Source organism: Telopea speciosissima, chromosome 11 (assembly GCF_018873765.1).
Source record: "Telopea speciosissima isolate NSW1024214 ecotype Mountain lineage chromosome 11, Tspe_v1, whole genome shotgun sequence".
Classification (NCBI taxonomy): domain Eukaryota; kingdom Viridiplantae; phylum Streptophyta; class Magnoliopsida; order Proteales; family Proteaceae; genus Telopea; species Telopea speciosissima.
In genome coordinates this window covers 51339212-51361185 of record NC_057926.1, presented here as the reverse complement: position 1 = coordinate 51361185, position 21974 = coordinate 51339212, and the positions used below count along the sequence as shown (strand labels likewise).

Sequence of the window (21974 nt, the reverse complement as noted above, 5' to 3'; positions counted from 1 at the left end):
GAAAACACAAGAAAAAAAAAGGAAAGAGATTGAAGTTACAGAGAACGAAAGAATGAAGAAAAAGAGAAATAGGAAAGTCAAAAACCCTAACCCTACAAATTAAACGAGGGGTCGATTGGCCTCTCAGCATACCACTCATCTTGTAGGAGTTGTTCCGTTTACAACCCTACTTGTAGCAAAGTCAAAAACCCTTACCCTATAAACTAAATGCTGAACCAGTGAAGAACACCAAACGCGCAAGAGCTTACCTAGTTACTTGAATCAGTAGAGGAGTCATCTATTTCTACAATCCCACATGCTTCAAGCTTCCTCTTGGCCATATAATGTAGCTTCATAGCAGGCTCGAACACGAGAAACTGCGACGTCACCACAATAAAACAAATGCCACTCTCTCCTGTTTGCAGAAACTTTGCTCTTCGTCGTCTTCGTCAATCAAGTCGTGGAGCTTTAGCGACAGGAGATGAAGAGGAGAAAACGAGTCGCCAGGTACAAAATTTACGCCGTCGAAGGAAGGTTAGAGTCCTTCAGAAAAGGCATTCGTTGGATCAAGAACAAGTGCTCCCAGATCATGGTTTCTACAGAGAGAGAGAGAGAGAGAAAAGAGAGAAAGAGAGAAACAGAAAGACGAGGAGGAGGAGAGAGGTAGAACTTAGAAGAAGGAGGGAGAAACCACTTGTAATTCGAAGAAGTCGTTGTTGACGATGACAATGCTAAGGAGAACATCGGAGTTGCAGAGGAAGCAGGGCGAGGTTTCACAGAGATGACATCGGCCGTGGAGGGAGCGAAGGAACCATCGGTGGTATCTGAAGAGAAAATCTAAGGAGGATCGGCTCTTGGTTTTCCCTTAGCTCAGGGAAATCCATCCCTGTTTCAGACTTTTTTCTCCTTGCCGCTGGTAATGGTCGCTGTAGCCGGAGCAGGTGATGGTCGCCGGAGCTGAAGCCATAGAGGGAAGAAGATGAAATGATAATTTTATCCTTTTATTTGAATAATTAAGGGGTAAAATAGATATTTAGGGAAGAAGATGAATGACAGTTTTGTCCTTTTATTTAAATAACTAAGGGGTAAAATAGATATTTCACCCTTGGGTACTAACGTCAGGGGTGTCTATGACATTTTGACCAAGTATGGTAAGTTTATGATATATTGAATACTTTTAGGGGGTGTCTGAAATTTTCCCTTTATTTTTTGGTAGGACACTGTTTATTTGAAGAAGGCAAAATTTGATGCAAGTAACACGCGGAGAAGAGCAGCCAAAGGCTGAAACGAGGATCTGAGTGAGAAATAGCGACTCTTCTTCTTTCTTCTTCATCATCTTCAAATCTTCAATCCTCCTATGGCGTCAATACTATCTTCGTTCAAATACTCAGACAGTCTCTCAGTAGTAGGCATCTCAATCTGCACGGCTTTCCTCTGCGAAGGCATATCATGGATCCTCATCTATCGCACTTCCTCATACAAATCCCTCCGCTCCACCATCGACAAAGCCTCGAAGAAGCTGGAGATAATGAAGACCGTAGACAACAAGGGAGGATCCAACAAGAAATCCAAGACCAAGAAGATCGATCGAGTAGAGACCAGTCTCAAGGAATCCAGCCGTGATCTCTCCCTCGCCAAAATCAAATCCGGAGCCGTTGTCGCTCTTGTGCTTTTCGTCGTCTTTGGTTTACTGAACTCCCTTTTCGATGGAACGGCCGTAGCAAAATTGCCCTTCGCTCCGACTGGATTTGTTCAGAAGATGAGCCACCGTGGTCTTCCTGGCAATGATCCAACTGACTGTTCCATGGCCTTCTTATATTTCTTGTGCTCTATTAGCATTCGCACCAATTTGCAGAAATTTCTTGGGTTTTCTCCTCCGAGAGGTGCTCCCGGTACTGGGTTATTTCCGATGCCTGATCCAAAGATCAATTGATTTGGTTTAGCCGGCGGTGAGGTTGTTGTTCGGTTTCGTTGATCCTTATTTATTGGGATTTACTTTGCTATTGCTATTTATATTTGTTAAAGTTTGCGATTGTTGTTAGGCAATGGATCGTGTTTCAGGCGCTTTTGTGTAATGTAATTTTCTTCTGGAGCTGTACTAGACTTGTCAGTAGAATGGATCCAATGAGTAAATTTCAGCCGTTTATTAATAATTATTGCATCTGTGCTTGATTTCTTTGTGCTTCATCACTTTCTGGCCGCTATACTTTAACCTTGTGTTTTTTTAATTCAAGAAGGTGCTGGTGTACATGATTTTCCCCCCAATTTTCGTTAGCATTTAAAGATAATATCAGCTTCTCGATTAAGTTTGTCAGGAAACTGATTTACCCCCACCAACTTGTTCACATGTTTTAGTTTTTCTGAAACCCATTCAATTTTCAATATTCAGTTCAGTAATTTCAATATAAGAAGGTGATGTTATAACGGATTTTGTTTTTATTTTTTTTAGCATTGAACATGATATCAGGTACCTAAATGTTGGTCAATATGGAGTTTGGTGCAATCCAATCATATCCGAAAACATGATATCAGGTGCAACCTTATCGTTGCACCAAGGCCCATCCTCTCCTGATAAGGCTGCCTACATTATGACCCTCCCCAGACCCTGCAGTGGCAGGAGCCTCATGCACTGGGGATGCCCTTTTGAACATGATATCAGGTAATCGATTGGGTTTATGAGAAGTCAGAGTTACATCTTACCTAAACGTTAGTCAAGATGGAGTTAGTAATGTGGTTGAGTCTTTAAACACTGCAGCAATTTATCTATAAATCTCTTTCACCATAATTTTGTTTGCTTGAGGCTCTATCAACTCTCCAGGGATTGGGAAGAAACAAAATAACGATCTTCTATGGGTCCCCACCAATGCGTAGAATTCTTCTCCTGCAACTTTTTTATGAAAAATTATATCATTTGATTTAGCAAAAAGTCTGCTCCATAAAATTTGTTACTCCAATTGACCAAGAGAAGTGAGGGAAATCTGATAGACTCATAGACCTTACATGGCATTCTACAGTCTAACCCTAAGGAGAACTGTTGATATAAAACCACTCTATTTGATTCAGTCGGGATGAGATTCTAATATATCTGCAGACTTATAAATAATAGTGAGATATTCATCTGGTTTTGGTATCGTCACCAACATTTTGCTTGATTTTGGGCTTATCTCTGTGTGTTCATGCTAGTGTCCAACCTCTGGATGTCTAACATGTACATTTTTTATTTTTGCTAAAGAATTGCTTGAACGACCATCTTGCCAGTGCAATTCCTTCTTGAAATTGACTAGAATGAAAGTAGTTCCAATTCAGAATTTTAGATAGGATAAACAGAGGATAAAAAATACTGAAGTCCAAATCAGGATAATTTTACACAAAAACTCAGAAGCTCCAGCAAACAGAATCTGATAACAACAACTAAATGGGGCCGGCAAGCAGAATCTGATAACAATAGGAGAAATTCATTATCTACTTAACCAAAGCTGAGAAACCTCAGCTGAGTGTCCTGGAGGTCCAATAGACCTTGTCTTACCAAAAAAGAAAGAAATTTTTGTCTATATGGAGGGTGTACTTGACCCATAGTTTTAAAACTCATTTCGGTAGGCTGCATTGAAATTGGCAAAATTTTACAGAAACAGTGCATTTTTTTCCTTGAGTTTTGGTTGGCCATTTTGGGGGCAAACAGCTGAAATGACCAAAATTTTGGCGAACAGTGTCAGTTCTGGGTTTCGCCTCTTGTTTCTTCCCGGTCATGTTGAAATTAGCGGAATTTTGTGGAGATTTCGGCGAGTTTTTGAGCTATGACTTGACCAGAGTTATTCTGGTTAGAGTTCAGGATTTCAACTTGAGCGCCTAATCTGATGCAGCACGCAGAGGGAAGAAGAGCTAGCCACCAGTGTGTGGTTATTTCCCTACACACCCAGGTGATTTAGTCCTGGTTGTGGGTTTCTAATTTTTCCTGTTTCAGTATTTGCTCTTCAGTCCTAGAAACTGGCATCACTTGGAGTTTCAGTAATTTTTTGTTTCCAGTCTGATTATTAAATTGTAATTCCTAATGGAGTCAGAGAGTTATTAGCTACTGGCGTCAGGTCTGGAAACTAAATTTTCCTGAGTTACTTTAAAATCCAGGTTAGTAGTCTGTCGTACAAGTCTATAAATAGTTGTGTAAGGCTACAAGTCACCATATGATTTATAAGCAATAGAAGTCAGGTTTTCTGCAACTGGCTTCTTTGGATTCAGAGTTGTCGACTGGGGTGGATTCTCAAGGGGGTTTTGGTGGATTCCAAGCCCATAGAAGGTGAATACTTGCACCAAGCTTCTTTTCTATCATCCTTCTTAGTTTTCCCTTCTGATTTCTTCAGTTTACCATAAGTTAGCTTGCAGCACCGCTCTTTCTGGTTGCTTCTCAGCTTGCAGATAATTAATAACTCTCTCAATTCTGCTCATGTTGATCTGAAATTTTGTGCTAAACTCTCTGCAATCATAATTCGCTTAGTTTCTGATCTGAAATTTAAATTTAACTAGCTAACTTCTCAGCTCTCTTCTCCGCCCTGTTTCCCAGTAGTACTAGGAATCCTCCATTGTACCCTCTTGATTTCCTGATTGCTGTCATATCTTCTCAGTTAATATTCCAGTTCAGTTCTGTTGTGTGGAACAGAACAGGATGTTGAGGATTTATCGTTCCAGTAGTGTTGAAGAAGAAGGAGAAGAAGATGAGATGGAGAAAGAAGAGAAGTTAGGGCTGACTAAGATTTCCCTTTTCCCTTTTAATATTGTATTTGCATCTCCTTGCGACTTTGGGACTAACCACCCTCTCTGCATAACAAAATAAAGTTGCACCCTCATTACCACCAATTGATTTTAGTGTAGCGGTAAACACTTGATCCGAAAGACCAACATATTGCTTTCAAAATAGAAGATTAGTAAGCACAAGAATAACTCCATACATATAATACTAATTCCTATTTTACACACATTACTTGGGCATTCCCATAATACCCTTACAATTATTCTATCACCCCCCTCAAGCTGGGGCATAGCCATTACACATAACTTGCCTAACAAAACATTAAAATGTGTGGAGGAAATTACTTTAGTCAAGATATCTGCCATTTGCTCTCCAGTTCTCACAAATGGTATACAAAGGGATCTTGATTCAAGTTTTTCCTTTATAAAGTGGCGATCAGCTTCGATTATTTTCGTAGAGTCATGTTGGACTGGATTGTGTGCTATGCTGGTTGTTGCTTTGTGTCACAATATAGTCTCATCTGTCCACCTCAAAGACCCAACTTTTGGATCAACTTTTGCATACACAAAAGTTTGCAAATCCCATGAACCATAGCTCTAAATTCTGCTTCTGCACTTGACTTGGCCACTATAGATTGTTTCTTGCTTCTCCATGTCACTAGATTCCCACCTACAAAGGTGCAATATCCTGAAGTTGAATTCCAATCTTTGTTTGATCCAGTCCAACCTACATCAGTATATGCCTCAATTTAGGTGATTGTGTTTCTTGAATAATAAACCTTTCCCTGGACCTGAATTCATAAATCTGAGGATCTGGTATACAACTTCCATGTGACCAGTTCTATGAGCATGCATGAGCTGGATGATTACACTAACTACATAGTGAGACAGAGAGATAGATCAGCTTGCCAACAAGCCTTTTGTATGTCCTAAAATCAATGATCTATTGTTCACTTTCTTGACTTAATTTGTGATTTTGATAAATGGCTGAGTGACTAGGCTTGCAACCAAGGTTTCACATCATGGTTTCAAGGCTGGTTTCCATCAGGCTCGAAACTGAGACGTTCTGGATCTCGTTTCGAGGTTTCGACCTTGGGTCTCCCTGGGTTTCATTTTGGCCAGGCCTGAAAGCGAGACAACTCGGAGATTTTGGTCAATTTCGACTTAGATTTAGTTCCATGCTTGCAGCCTTACATCCTTGCTTACTTAGGAGCTCCAGAACATATTTCCTCTGAGGAATATAGATACCCTTGGCTGATCTTGATACCTCAATTCAAAGTTGTCATGGCATCTAGGTGACCAAAGCACCTTGATGCCTAGGCGACACCTTGATAACTATGCCTCAATTCCTAAGAAATATTTCGAAGTACCCAGATCCTTGATCTTGAATTGTTGATCTAGATACTTCTTCAGTTTTTACACTTCCTCATCATCACCGGTTGCAAACGCATCATCAACATACAGAATATGTGCTTTCAGTGTACCATTTCCCTTTTTGTAAGTTTAGTGTAATATCCATTATTCACTATGGCTTGCCTGAACCTATCAACCAGCTCTTGGTAATTGTTTCTAGCCATTGAGTGCCTTCTTTAGGCGACATACCTTGCCTTTAGCCTTGGGAGATTTGAATCCCGGAGGAATTTGCATGTACACTCTCTCTTCCAGATTACTATGCAGAAAGGCATTTTTCTTGTCAAATTGATATAGGGGTCATTCTTGATTCCCAACTTAGGACATGCTCTTCTAGAATTCAACCTAGCAAACCAAGAAGGTCTTTCTATCTGTGGAACTCATCAAAGGGGTTATTCTCCTTTACCAGGTTTAGGAAATATAATATACTCTACGGGCCCCTCTGATGTTGGTTCAAAGCAAGACTTCAGTTTTTAGGACTCTAAACCTACCTTAGCTGATTTACAGAGGAATAGAAACTTCCTCCTTACAAATAGGTTATAAAATAATAATAAAACAATTTTAAACAAAATAGAGTACCCCTAGGTTGACCTCCCTGATAGGTAGTCTTTTCTAACTTGACTCCATTAAAGAGATGAGATAAGATACTTAATAACTTGACCCAACTGACCTAGTGAACCACGGGTTCAAGAATTGAACCAGAACTGACTTAAAACAAATTCAAAACATAGAGAACTGGACCCAGGCCACGTTAAGCCTGTGCAACCATGACTAGGCCGCTTTAATCCTTGTTCTTCTTGGACTTCCTCCACTGGTAGGCCTTTAATTCTGCATCACAGAGCAACACCAACAAGGCACCTGGACGCTTAGGCAGCGCCTTGACAGCTATGCTTAATGGTTTTGTATATGATAAGCTGTAGTTTTCAGAATCAAATTGTATGTCTTTATCCAACAAGAGAGTTGTCATCTCAAATATACTACACAGGGCCTTCTTTTTCAACATTGCCAAATGTTAAGGCAATGCTTCTTGTCGGAGGAGTAGACTTAAAAAGGCTGACATGAAGAAAATAGAGAAAGGAGCAAATTTATTGATTGGCACACCTGCGAGGCTATATGACATAATGGAATGCATGGATATCTTGGATTTCCAAAATCTTGAGGTATTTATAGATCTCGATCTCTTTTACATCCTGAACATCTTCATGTAAAGGGACCTAGGATGTTAGTCAAGAAAGTATATTCTTTACTCATTATGTCATCAGTAATGTGTGTTGTCATATACCTGTCATTTTTGTTAGACAACCATTGATTGGTATATTTTATTAAAAAATTAAAAAACATGGGTAAAGTACAAACTTAAAATGATCTTCAGGCTCTTTAAAGTAAGTGATTTCCATAATCAATGATAAAGAAGGGTACCTGACTTTGCTTCATCTGGTGGTGATGGACATTTGTTCCTTTCTATGCTGTGATTAATGGTAATGAGATTTGGAAAATTTTACTGTCAGACCTCTTAATAATATTTAATAGCCCTCTAATCAGTATTTTCTTTTAATTTGATCTCTGATTCATCTTTGTTGACTAGAGCAGGTCTTAATCATAGAATAGGCTGATAGGCTCTTGGATATGGAGTTTCTGAAGCACAGATAATTTCCATTATAAGTGGTTCCCCCCCCCCCCCCCCTCTTCCTTTTTTTGAGCTACCCAAACTGAAGCAGTTGAAGATCTCTCTAAAGCAGGCTGAAGAATCCTGCAAGGGTTGAAGTTCGAGTAGAAGCCAAAACACAGGATGAGTTGACATCCTCACAACAATTAGAGTTGTCGAAAAACACCCTTAAGCGTTAATATTAAGGTACCTGTCATTGTATTTTGTTGAACCAATTCTTGCCTTGGTTACTATGGTTATTCAGTTAGTGTCCATTTTGTTTTCTTTGTTTTTCTTTGTATTATCTAAGCCTAACAAACCAGGACCAGTAGATGAAAAGAAGAGTAGAGAGAGAGAGAGAGAGAGAGAGAGAGAGAGAGATGGGAAGAGAACTGGTTCCACGATAGAATCAATGTGTGTATTCTATCGCTGACCTCCAATCTCTATTTATAACTAGCAATTGTACTTCAGATAGGAATTAAAATTAGATAACGAAACTGAAACAGGAAAGGAAACTACAACGTGCAAATCCATAAACAACTATAACTCTATCTAACTTAAGCCAACTGGGAAATAGGTCCACACGACCCCATAGGAATTACAACTTAACAGATAGAATTTGTGACTAGCTCTTTGTTGGAGAATTGTAGCCTGTAGACTCTGTGTTCTGAAAGTCCTACCTTTTTCTCTTATTCGCTTTTTTCAGTGCTTAGGTTTTAGTAATTAAAATTCTTAGTTGCTATCAAGCTGACTATATGAAGACAACAAGGGTGCTGAGAGAGCGAGGGCAGTGCTTTGCATTCAGAAGAAAATTTTTATTTCTCTAAGAACTCCGTGGATGTTGAACTTGTCAGGGAAGTATGTGTAGTATAATCATTAATTAGAGAATGTCTCACTGAAGAGAAGTTTCACATTATATTGTAATTCAGCATAGATGATAGAAACCATTGGAATATGGAAGCATTTTGGCGAAGCTATGCAGGAAATCATTGTGTGTTTTGTGTTTTGTTATGTGATGTGGATCTTACACAATTAGCATGTAGAAAAATTGGAAGTTTTTGTGAGGACAAGTGTGGAATGGTGTGTGTTAAGTTTCATGTGGGGGGGGGGGGGGAAGGGATGATTTTAGTGTGGCAGGATTAGATCTGTTTTTAGGATCAAATTTGAATGAAGTTTTGTAGAGGATGGACACAATTATTGGAAGTACCAGTGAAATAATTGACTTTCTTTGTCTGCAAGGTTTGATGATAACTATGTTGCTTTAGGGCAGCTTACATCTTTTGTTGTATTTATGTGAGTTTTTTCTCTTATTTGCAAACTCCTAGAAGGGGCAGTGGAGCTGGGATCGGAGATTTTGGTCAATTTCGTCCAATTTCGTCTGAGATTTAATTCCATGCTTGCAGCCTAACATCCTTGCCTTAGTTAGGAGATCCAGAACATATTCCCTAGAATGGTGGGAATCTATTGACTCTATGGTGGAAGCGAATTTAGTCCTTTTATTTACTTAATAAAATAACATGAAGGCAATGCAACTTTTCTTTTGTATCAATATCTACAACCATGTTTCAAGAATCGGAAAATATGGTCTGTGATTCAGTCAAACCATATCAGAATCGACTAACACCAACCTAGATTCTCACCGATCCTAATCTTTCATGCTTGAATTGGAATTGAATCGGCCGATTTTCTAAACAAATTCCCAGTTCCAAGGTTGATCACAATTTCACCCTGAAATTGCTTTAAATTAGTTGGATCGGATCGATTTCAGGATCGGCATTGATCCCTAATTCTTGTTTTTAAAACGCTGACTACAATTTATCAGCTGATCTTTGTTCAATTCGAAATAGTATCAATGAAAGTTGATTCCATAATTTTAAAGGGTTTTTCTTATTGATACCTTTTAAAGTATCAAATAATTTGTAGTCTTATTTTTTTGCCCTTTTAGGGTAAAGGTTAGGCACGCCAGTATCGTGTTTTTTTTTTTCCCAATGAGACCAACATTGTTATTGCACATATGTATTTGAAAGATGTACATGACAATGACATCTTTTGATAATGACATAATGATAGCAATATCAAATTATTTTTGAAAATCCTTTTATAAAGTGGCAATTAAGAGAAGATGTCAAGTTTTAAATACACCTATAGAGGTGTCATTTTGACGATCCCATTTTCAAAGCTTGGTAATAACGTAGTTCAATGATGGATAAGGAGAGTCAACTTGGATATGTCTTGGCCACCTGGCCATACACTATAGCATTCCCTCAATTCTATTCGGTATTGTGACTACTCAGCCATGATATGTATTCATGAAAAGAAATCAGTGTAGAGCTACAAAATTATTCTTCGAAGAAGATGATACTTACATAAAATGTGTTTGCAAGAGAGTTCCATAAAGTTGGACATGGTTTGCCAGGAACTACCTCACACTCTGCTTCAACACATGAGTTCTTGTATCTCACTTTCCACAATGGCCAATTTACATCAACCCTACAAAACACATACATGATCAAATTTCAGAAATTCTTGTAACTACATTTTTTTTGGAAAAAAAAACGTTGCCTGATCGCGTTTGCGCCACAAACAAAGGGGAGCAAAAATAACCTCCCCACCCCTCCTGTTGGATGCCTTTGCAAATCCTCTCATTGGCCACGTGCTGGTGCAGGGGCCACGTGACCGAACAACATTCTTCTTCCCTTTTCTTATTGGTCTAATTATACTTGACAAATGGAACTTGCAAAGTGATATTGGACAAGGCTAGCTTCAGGTTGATCACTCATGAAAATGGCTAAGGACAATGTCCAAAATGAGTTGGATCTGGATCAGATACAAGCGGATCATACTCCATATCCAAGTTTCCCACACAGCTAATATACTGTACACCCTCTCACCATTAGTGTGGCATGGAAGATTCCCCCTCCCCATGTCTACCATTGAACAGATTTAAAAGTCTTCATTAAACAGGAAATGTCACAAATTATATTAAAATTCTACCATGGCCAGCCCTCATTGCTTCCTTCATCAGCAAGTCCACCATCTCTTGAAAATCTATCCACACATCTATACATGCATCCACCCTTGTTCTTGTGCTCCTTGCAAGCCCCGGTACAATCAGCGTAATTATGACTTTTGAGCGTTTCTACATAAGCATGGTTAAGATAGGCTACAACAAAATGAGAATGAAAAAACAAGAAGGAACCCACCCAACCATTTCATCGTTAGGTATACAGTTCCCATTGCATATGATAGACATGATTCCCCTTCCGACAATCTTTGGTACTCATCATAGGGTAAAATCATATCCTCATCTTGCTCAAAACAATAGTTAGTTCCAAAATGAAGGAGTTTAAGGTCACAGGTCCACTGATCAATAGATTTAACCACAAATAGAAGATTGAGTTTTACTTGTTTGAAAATCAAGGCATTTTTAAAACAAATAGGGCATACCTAGCGCATTAGGCTCTCACCACTGTGGGATCTAGGGGGGTCATAATGTATGCAACTTTACCTAGGCTTTCACCGATAGGCTATTACTGTGCACCTTGCCTGAATCATGGGGATCGTAAGTGCAATTTCGCCAAACTTAAGGACTTTTGGAGCAATTTATAACTATAAAAGGTATCATCCTTAGGGTCTACATTTTTAGAGTAGATTGGAAAAATAATAAAAAATAAATGTAAGGAGTAAATTGCACAAGCTGTCATGACAATTTTTTTCCCCAAAATGTAATGAATAAACATAGTAAGAGTTATATGTAGATTACATAATCATAATTACAAAGCTTGTCTTTTTCTTTTCAAAACCGATTTCATTTTCTTTCACTTCCTTTTACTTTGCAACTGGAAGAAGCTTTTTAAAAAGTTATATGAACTTGAATATAAATTACTTCGGGCTAGGCCTTAGGCTTGTACAACCTAACACAGTTCGTATTGGTTACTTGTACCCTAGTTGTCTCTTTTCATCAAAGTAAGAATCTAAGAACTCTGCAAAAGAAACACACTATAGAATCAAAAAGTGATATCATACACAGTTTAAGGATATTTGCTCAGTTTACTAGGTTGGAAAAAAAAATACTAAATATAGACTAAAGTTTATTCATGTTAAGCCCCTTGTAACTTTATAAGTTGTTGTGGGTCCGAGGAGGTAAAGAGATTGACTCTCTTGCTCTTGCCTTTACTTTGAACAAAAATAGGTGTCTCCCCTCTCCCGCCCTTTTTTTGCATCTCCTCTCGTCCAATGTTGCCCCTCCTTAGGTGTAAAATACTGTAGGATGGTAGGGCCTATTTACATAAAATCAATAAAAATCATTAATTTTAGACATAAATTAAGAATTTTTCTTAAAAAAGATGAGGTTTATTCGAGGTCAATGAACAATAAAATCTGCTATAGATTTACAGTTTGGAGGTTCATCTAGATGCTTAGAAGTCAGATTTATCTTCTCCCCCTTTTTTGGTGCAAAGAATACAGAGTAATTCTATGGCCAAGACATAAAAAGGGAAAAAGATAGAGTATTATAACCGGTCTTTTCTTTTTTCTTTCTTAAGAATAAGGTAGCATAGTTCTTGTGTGTGCACGGGGTCAATGAGAGTGCATACTAAAACATCATGGGGGAGAATTCCACCTTTTATATGGGTTGGGGGAAATCATTTTGCCCCATGGTACACTCTCCTATAGAGAACTTTTCTCCATATAAATAAAATATTCAATAATTTAGGAACATATGAAATATCTTGATACAAGTACATTTCTAGCCATTCGAGAATGCTAGAATTTGTCCAATCATTCGATTAATTGTCTATTGTTTCTGAAAAATACACAATAGATTGATTGTTTCGTTCTTGTATCTTTCAAACGGAAAAAAAGTTTCTCAAAATTGTTTCATTGATCTAAAGGGGAACATTTGAGTTCTCTCAATAATTAAAAAATGTATCATGCTTGAATCTAACTGGGATTAGGATGGTGGAACAACCAGATCGAAAAAAAGATGGATTCTAATTGTAAAATATTGTTGGAGAGATCCGGATCCGCACTCTCATGGGCTCCAAGGTTCGGAGCACACGTGTGAATGGACAATCGTAAGCACTCCTGTCTCGTGTGAAGAGAGCTTTCCTCGAAGACGAATCTGGATTCTGGCAACACAGTCCAGGCTCAGAGTCACAGCACTCACTGCGCATGTAAGAGCGTTTTTTAAGAGATTCCCTAAAAAGAAAAACTAAAAAAAAAAAAAAAAAAAACCGAAAGGACAATTAATAAAGAAATAAATGGACCAGGAATATTTCACAAAACAAAAAAAACCAGGAATATGACCGTTGAATCCAGCTGCTTTGCCACGTCATCATTGTCAGTGTTCTCGTACATCGCCTTAGATTTTAGACCTTATTAATGGTTAAGGAAGAACTTGATTAAATATATATTACTTAGAGCAATCGTTCTGTATGCCTTATCATATACCGTTTGATTGGAATAACCAAGGTTCTTGTGATCTTCCCCTGGCGCAGATCTCGATACCTAGAGTTCTGGAATAATAGATCCTAGATGTAACCCTTATTCCTATATCATCAGGTGGCTTCCACAAAGGTTTTGCCACGATGTATGCCATTACTGGTTCAACTGAACGGTAGAGAGATAATAACCGTTCGATCTCTGACAAACGTCACGTGATTGGAAGAACATCCCAGATCAGCAAAATTCTTTTACACTGCTTATAAATTTCCACTTAACACGGTCTCTGTAGCTTTGTTTAATTCTCTTTCAGAAAGGAACCACTTTTTCTCTCAGTTCAGTTCCTCTCTCTCTTTCTCTTCTTCTTCTTTTCTGGTTTTCCCCCTTCCTCTCAGGTTCTCAGTGTATTATTGGTTTTGGAGGATTTGGGCATTGTAGAATCAATGGCTCTGCTTCTTCTTTTGCTCTTGGCAGTCTCTGTTGTCACAGCTGACCAAGGTGCGTCCTTTCAACTCTACCTGCTCCTATTTTTTTAATCTTTGCCTCTCTCATTTTCGTGGGTTTGCTGCTTCTTAGTGGACTTTTGATGTATCTGTCAAGATTGGGTTACTTTGTAAGAGTTCATGCTCTCTTTAATCTGTATTCTCTTTGGGATCTCCTAGTTTTTGAACTGGGTTTGGGTTTCGACCTCCGTGGCTGTTCTTTTTGAGCTCTCTGTTTCCTCTTTTTTCCCTTTAGTTCAGTTTGTGTCAGAAAATCTCAATGCTGTTCTTTCCATGTTTAATGTTTTTAAGTTTCTTTCAAGTAAATCGAGTGAAAAGATGCTTCCTTTCCCATCTATTTTGAAGTTAAAAGAGGCTTCTGGGTTTCATCGTCATGGCTTGGTCTAGTCTGGTGTTGAAATACTCTGGTTTTGGGTACTAATGCAAGTGAAGAGACAAGAGAGTTATGGCCTTCTAGTTGCAGATTTGCTTGGGAGGCAGAGAGATAGAGACTTGTGAGTTAAGGTTCCATTGTTCCAGTTTTCTCCTGTGTTCTTGACTTTTTCTACTGACCGACCTGTTGAAAATCCTGCACCAAAGTTTAGTTAAAATCTCCAAAATGTCCTCTTCCTACCTCCAAAACTCTGCACCACAGTGTTAATGCTAATCTGGCTATTGAATGACCTACACTCCATGAATAAATGTTCTCCTTCTTGATAACATCAAAAGATCAGAACATAGAAGACTTGTGTTTCCCACCATAACTTCTATGGGGGTTAATGGGTTATGGGCATGGTTCACTACTCATTAAAGAATCCTACATTTCTTAAAAAGCTTTAAACTTCAAAGTCTGCTAAATATAGCTTAAATTACTATTGGAAGTTAAAACTTCACGTCTGTCCCTTTCATTAGGTCTTGTTGGGAAGCTAATGCTATTTATATTGTATGGTGTTGTTTTGCTTACCTACCGTATTAAACAGATGCAGCTGCATTCTTAACTGAGGACTTTATATCTAAACTGCCCATCTGGTGCAAAACTTCTTTTTTTTTTTTTTCTGTAAGAAAACAAAACTAATTTTATGTCCATAAATTGTTTAAGATAATATACCAAATGGGAGTATGGGCGATGGGACAGGATAAAGCTGTCATTATACATGGGAAGACTAATTTCTTATTCTTATGAAGTGCCTTTCTTAAGGTTTTGGACTAAGTATTGTGTTAAGTAAACAGATTAAATAAATGAGTGACAGTGGACAACTATTTTATGGTCCAGATTCCAAAAATCCTTCAATTTGTTGGATAGTGCGCCCTTTTATTCGCCAAATTGTTACTCACAGCTGGCATAGACTATTTATATTGTATCATTTATGTATCTTTCTGAATAGAGGAATGAAGTTGAAGCCCATCCCTGTTGTAAGATATGTGGATTATTGCCTGAATAGAGGACCATGATGAAGAAAATCTGATCTGCATACTGTTTTCATGTTTTTTTTTGGGAAAAATTTATCTGTAGCTGTTTTTCATGATTGTTGTGTTTGTTACCCAAAATAGCATAATAGGTTGGATGTGAAGGATTATCCAATTTGTTCAATGCTTAGCTCAGGAAATTGCATTTTTGGGAGCATATAATTGAATGGCTGTGAACCTCCTGGGTGTCTAATGTCTGAGGTTTTAAGGCAGGAAGAGCACCCTTTGATAAGCTTCCCTCCTAATTTTCGTATACCAGCTAGTATAGTTAATATCTACTAGCATCTACTCTTTAGTGGGTTCTACATTCAAGATCAGAAAAACTCAAAATGTAATGTCATGATAGTAAAAGGTATCAAAATCGGGGATTGTATCGGTCTCAGCTGATACTGATTCGGTAAGTTGGGCTGTATCGGGTCAATTCAGTTGGACTGTTCACTTTTTGGGATTGGTCACTATATCGGCAAGAAAATTAATAAATAAAAAAATACACCATTATAAAAATAGGAATTCATAATTAATTTTTATTTTTGTGAAATATTGCATAAGATGTAACCTAAATTACAATAAGTATGTAACAAATTTGAAAAATGTAAAACTGAATGTTTTTTTTTTTTGTGGATTTTTTTGGCAAACAAGCCACAGACATGTAGATTTCAGCATGATCTACTACACAACATACTAAAAAACCAACATCAAATTCCAATTTTATTTTTATTATTTGCAGAAAATTAAGAAATAACATAGAACCAATATCACATGATATATTCATGATATTAAAAAAAATAAAAAAACTTAAATCCAATATGACACATCTAAGCTAGTATTTGCAACAGACTAACAGATTGCAGCAAAAAAAGAGTGGAAAAACAACCTCAAAACTCAAACATTGAAGGTGTCAGACTGATATCTAAATGTTTGAAGTTCGGCTGGAAGAATTACCTTGAATTGCAGGTTTTGAATAAGAATTGGGTTGGATCGTCTGATCTGGGTCCAGCTCACTGCAACTGTATTGGTCAAATATCGGATTCGGGGTCAGCCGATTCTGCTACGGGTCAACCAATACACCTGATCCAATGCTGATATTTAATGCCATGGATATAGTGGTGGAGGAATGGCTCAATACCCGGATTGGCTGAGCCGACCCGTTTTCCATTTGAAATCTGCAACTTACCTTATATATTCCTCTCCGAACTTCAGACCTTTGGATATCGTTCATTTCACCTCCAATTGAGTTGATTTTTGCCCCCCTTTACTATTATGGATGATCTACGCATTCAGTGTCTTTAATCGGAATTTCGAGGGTCGAAAATCCAGATTTTAGCAATCAGACGCCTTCTTTAATGTTTTTCAACGTTACAAGGTCGGTTTTTTTACCCTTTTTTTGTTGCAATCTGTGGTTAGATGTTGCAAATTCTAACTTAGATTTGTTCTACGTTTGTCATTGATGGGTTTGTGTGCTTTTAAAAAAAATCATCAATATATCATGCAATATTGAGTTTATGTTAATTTTTTTAAATTTGAAAATTATAAATAAGTAGAATTTGATGTTGATCTTTCAGTATGTTGTAGATCATACTAAGATCTACATGTTTGATTCTTGGAGATTTGGATTTTAGTGGATTTTTTTGGCAAATAGTCTTCCGGTTGTAGATCATACTAAGATTTACATGTTTCATTTATTTAAGTTTAGAAAATAAATGAAAATTTTTATGCACTTATGGCTACGTTTGGTTGCAAGGGGAATTAAAGGGAAGGGAAGTGAAAATTTCAAATCTTAAAAAAAAACTTTTGTAATGATTACCCCATGTGATTGTATAAACTACTTAAATTTCATACCAGATTTAGTAATGATACATTTTACATGTAATTTTTATTTTACTTTTTAAACCAAAGGGAATTGGATGCAAATAAAGTGAAATTTAATAACCAAATATGGAATGATTTGGAGTTAGTGATATAGTCACATAGGGTAATGATTACAAAAGGTTTTTTTTTTAAGTTAAAATTTTTTCACTTCCCTTCCCTTTATTTCTCCTTGCAACCAAACAAAGCCTATTGTAATTTAAATATATATATATTGGACTTTTTTTACTCTTTTTTATTATTTTCTAGCTACTATATTGACGGGTCCCAAAGAGTGGATCGGTTCAGCCAAATTGGCTTCATCCACTCGAACTGTATCAGTATTGGTATTGGCTGGGACTGATACGGTCCTCGATTAAGATAACTTTAACCAAGACTATTACCCACATGTATCAGGCGTATTGGTCAAGTTCCCCTATTCCGATATCTTACCAATACTTAGAACCATTGTCATGACAATTTCATCTGATGAGGGTGGGAAGTATTTGATGAGGACCATGAACGTCTAGAGGATAAATGGTTTTGAGTTTAAATTATGTTTAATCAAAGGTAAGCACTTTTTGGATAGATGTTCCAGTCAAGTTCAGTCAAGTCTCTGTTTTGGATCTCTTGAGCCTTTGCAGAGTCTTTGAGGAACAAAAATCCCTATCCTGTATGATTGCAGCAGACTTGTCTTCTTAGTACCAATGCTATCATCATATTGAGAGTTAACTTAGTGTCTTTTATATGGTTGCCCATAATGGATGTTTTCAACTTTTCTTGTGTGAAACCATGACTTATGAAAAACTTTGTGAAGTGCAGCCAAAGATGATGTCCTACTCTGCCAGACAATTCTAGTATTAAAAAAATAAATCCTTTCAAAGTGGGTAAAGGGAGACACACCAATGAAACTCTTTGAATTACCAAATAGGAATTCTTTACCCAATTCATCAAGGGCATTATGTTTGGAAACAACTTCGTCAAACATTTTCAATTTCTTGTCTTTGCTTTCATCAAGGGCATTATGTTTGGGAACAACTTCATCAAACATTTTCAATTTTTTCTGTCTTTGCTTTTAGAAAATGAAAAAACGAAGATGATTGCCTTACACAACGCAGGTGATTTACCTGATTAATTTCATAAGCAGCAAAAGGATTGGGAAGATATTTATGTATACACTTACGTACTGTTATTTAGATAAATTCCCCTAGTTTTTTTTTCAGGCCATGTCACTGAACTTGTCACCACCCAATAAAAACATTTAATATAAAAATTATTAGTCATAGCCTGAGTATCATAATTCATGAGTCTGAAATCTGAATATAGCAGACAATGGATGAACCTTTATTGCAAGAACATGGTAATATAACATGTAATGCAATGCTTGGGACTTGAAAATTGTGTAGTTATGGTTTCTGTTTCTATGATCATCTCTGCTGATACAAATTAAGCAACATTTCCTGTTACAATGGGCATCTAGACTGGTACCTCATGCTTTCTCTCTGATCAACAGATGCTTTTATTGGTGTAAACATTGGCACAGACCTCTCCAATATGCCAAGCCCGACTCAGGTGGCTGCCCTCTTGAAGGCCCAACAAATCAGACATGTCCGGCTCTATGATGCTGACCGTGCCATGCTTATTGCACTCGCTAACACTGGCATTCGTGTTACAGTCTCTATCCCAAATGACGAGCTCCTTGGGGTGGGCCAATCCAATGCTACTGCTGCCAATTGGGTGGCCCGGAATGTTGTGGCACATGTACCTGCCACCAACATCACGACCATTGCAGTTGGGTCTGAAGTCCTTACATCCCTTCCAAATGCTGCTCCTGTCCTAGTAAACGCCGTCAAGTTTATTAACTCTGCTCTTGTTGCAGCCAACCTTGATAATCAGATCACAGTGTCAACACCACTCTCATCCTCAATCATCCTCGACTCTTTCCCACCATCACAAGCCTTCTTCAACCGCTCCTGGGATCCAGTCATGGTCCCGTTGCTTAAGTTTTTGCAATCCACGGGATCATCTCTCATGCTCAATGTCTATCCCTATTATGATTACATGGAATCCAATGGTGTAATACCGTTGGATTATGCACTCTTTCGCCCTCTTCCTCCGAACAAAGAAGCTGTGGATGCAAACACACTCCTTCACTATACCAATGTCTTTGATGCTGTGGTTGATGCAGCATACTTTGCCATGGCATACCTTAACTTTACTAACATCCCAATTGTTGTTACCGAGTCAGGCTGGCCTTCCAAGGGTGATAATAATGAGCCAGATGCTACTATTAACAATGCCAACACGTATAATAGCAACCTAATCCGGCATGTGCTCAACAATACTGGGACACCCAAGCACCCTGGAGTTGCAGTTAGCACCTACATCTATGAGCTTTACAATGAGGATTTGAAACCTGGGTCACTTTCAGAGCAGAATTGGGGTCTTTTTGATGCCAGTGGTGTGCCTGTTTATATTCTGCACTTGACAGGTTCTGGAATGGTGTTGGCAAATGATACTACAAATCAGACTTTTTGCACTGCGAAGGATGGTGTTGATTCAAAAATGCTTCAGGCTGCACTGGATTGGGCATGTGGACCTGGGAAGGTGGATTGCTCACCTTTGTTGCAAGGAGAACCATGCTACGAACCAGACACTGTGGCTGCTCATGCAAGCTATGCTTTTGACACATATTATCGTCAGATGGGAATGGCTTCTGGGACATGTTACTTCAATGGTGTGGCTACAGTTACGACTACAGACCCAAGTAAGAACCTGACACATATTCTCTTACCTGTTTTTGTTGGCATTTTCATTAATTGCTGATATTATGGTTCCTCTTTTTGCAGGTCATGGTTCCTGCATATTTCCAGGGAGGTATGTTAAGGCATACCTGATGTTGCCTTTACCTTTGTGGCCTCTTAAGATTTTTCCTGTTCCAATCTCCTAAATGATCTACAAATACTTGTAACAATCAAATACTTGTAATTTGTTGCATGAGTGAACTACTGATATTTCATTTTTGTATAGTGGTGGCAGGAATGGCACATTCATAAATGGCACAACGCTTGCACCTTCTTCAAATTCCACAGCTTCAAGTTCTGCTACACAAAGTTTCCATGGTGGTGTTAGAAGTCCGCTGGTTATTGGATTTGTACTGTGGAGTGCACTTTTCTTGTGAGGAGATTGTGCATGGCTGTGTCTTCTCAGGTAACTGATACCTGAAATCAAATTCCATCCGAATTTCTGGGACAGATACTGGGAGATGAATTTTATCCCATCAGTCGGTGAACCCTGCAGCATACCCAATTTTGTGCCTCCGATAAAGGAGAAGGGAGCGGCGAGGTTGTTTAAATTCTATAGCACGGGGTGGTTAATTTGGTTTTGTACAAAAAAACCAAGGGAAGTTATTTGGGTTATTGGTGAATCTGCTCTGCATTATACTTGGCTTCCACTTGTGTTGCATTCTTTGATTAGATTTATGAATGATCCATCAATGTTCAACTCTGATTGTTATGTATTTTGCTCCCTTTGGCTTGCTGGATGAATGTGACCGATCATGTGGAAAGCACAACAGAACCCAACAGGTTTCCATGGTTTCTTGGGTGAAGGTTTGTCTGCAGGATTCTTCATTCCTCCAGTGAACCCCACAACTTTTTTGACAAAAGGTTCTCTGGACAGGCTCATCCGTATGAATTATATAGACAGGCACATCTACTTGCATGTGATTTTTTTTTAAGTAAGGAAATTGCACAAATTTTTTTTTTTTGGAGTAAGAAAGGTATTAAGTAAAAGGCCATTAGGTTGTCTTCCATACAAGATAACTTACTATTGACCCAAACACCAAGTAATATGAAGCCAAAAATAGAACAAAGATGAAACTGAGATTTAATTGGTTCAAACATACCAATATGGTGCCTCCAGACATCACAGGTAATTTGGTTGAGCCTTCTTTCATCCATCCTTCCCATTGTATCTCTATCTTCACTGATGTGGGATTATCAAATAATCCAAAAGCAATGGGAATAGGGTGCATTGTTGTCAATGAAGCTAAAAAAATCTGTTGGGTAGCTTCAAATCATTTGGCCTCAGCTCCTGCTTTGGTGGGTGAGGCCTTTGCCTTGAGATTTGGTCTTGTAGTGGCGAAGTCAAAGGGCTATCACAAGGTTGCATTGTTCTCAGATTGTCAGGTATTAATTGAGGATATTGTTCAGTCGATCAAAGTTCATTCTGATCGATTGCCAAAATTTTCAATCTCAGTCTATTGTCCAAGATATTAGGCATCTTCAACAAGGCTTCCACAGTTGTTAGTTTTTCTTTATTCCAAGAAAATGTAATTTTTGTGCCCATAATATTGTTAAATGGGTCGTTTGTTTTTCTGGGTTTGGTTGGTGGGAGAACTCATATCCTGAGTCTCTCGCGTCATTATAATCAAAATTTTTACCCCCGTTGAGGAAGAATAAACCGTCTCCCCCTCTGCGGGGTTTCTGTGTCAAAAAAATAAAATAAAAAAATACCAATATGATGTGTTATATCCACAGGCGAAGCTGAAGATGATCAACAATTTCACAATGTGATGGAAGAAAATACAATAGAGATCTCTCAAGAACACCCAAAATGTTATTACAAGAACTTTCCCCAAAAATCCAAACTCGAAAAAACCCCAAATCTCACTTCTTTTCCTTACTTCCACAACAAGACAATAAAACAAATAAATATTCCTCCGAATCGGGTCGGGTCGCCTATCAGCCCAAGCCCTCTGCTACCATCACAGACCTCACAAAATTTTTCTTCCGAATCGTCACCAAAAATGTTAGAACGAGGCAAACTTCAAAATGAGTACAAGAATTTGAGACATATAGCACTTACCTTCCCAGCAATTTGAGCAACCCTCTGAGCTGAATTCAGAAGGACATGTTATATCTACACTCATTGACTTAAAATACCAGGATATTTTAAACAAA

The 21974-nt window shown here is 38.1% G+C and overlaps 2 protein-coding genes across 3 annotated transcripts; both read left to right on the top strand.

The window, feature by feature from the left end:
- Nucleotides 1-1267: 1267 nt before the first annotated feature.
- On the top strand, nt 1268-2158 carry LOC122644554 (calcium load-activated calcium channel-like). The gene has a single exon (XM_043837931.1). It carries the CDS (start codon nt 1337-1339, stop codon nt 1910-1912), a length of 576 nt encoding a protein of 191 aa, XP_043693866.1. The 5' UTR covers nt 1268-1336; the 3' UTR covers nt 1913-2158.
- An 11350-nt stretch (nt 2159-13508) lies between these two features.
- On the top strand, nt 13509-20539 carry LOC122645755 (glucan endo-1,3-beta-glucosidase 3-like). Of its 2 annotated transcripts, none has more exons than XM_043839110.1 (4): nt 13509-13714; nt 18524-19777; nt 19860-19887; nt 20044-20539. In XM_043839110.1, the coding sequence occupies exons 1-4, from the start codon at nt 13660-13662 to the stop codon at nt 20189-20191; spliced, it is 1485 nt and encodes a 494-aa protein (XP_043695045.1). In that variant the 5' UTR covers nt 13509-13659; the 3' UTR covers nt 20192-20539. The 2 variants fall into 2 exon arrangements, with proteins under 2 accessions (XP_043695045.1, XP_043695043.1); XM_043839108.1 differs by having other exon boundaries at nt 13510-13714; nt 20041-20539.
- The last annotated feature ends 1435 nt before the right edge of the window (nt 20540-21974 follow it).

Excerpts from the sequence above, each read along its gene's own strand:
- LOC122644554 (XM_043837931.1), top strand. The coding sequence starts at position 1,337 with ATGGCGTCAATACTATCTTCGTTCAAATACTCAGACAGTCTCTCAGTA.
- LOC122645755 (XM_043839108.1), top strand. The coding sequence starts at position 13,660 with ATGGCTCTGCTTCTTCTTTTGCTCTTGGCAGTCTCTGTTGTCACAGCT. Across the intron at positions 13,715-18,523 it reads TGTTGTCACAGCTGACCAAG|ATGCTTTTATTGGTGTAAAC; the intron begins GTGCGTCCTTTC and ends TCTGATCAACAG. Across the intron at positions 19,888-20,040 it reads TCCTGCATATTTCCAGGGAG|TGGTGGCAGGAATGGCACAT; the intron begins GTATGTTAAGGC and ends ATTTTTGTATAG.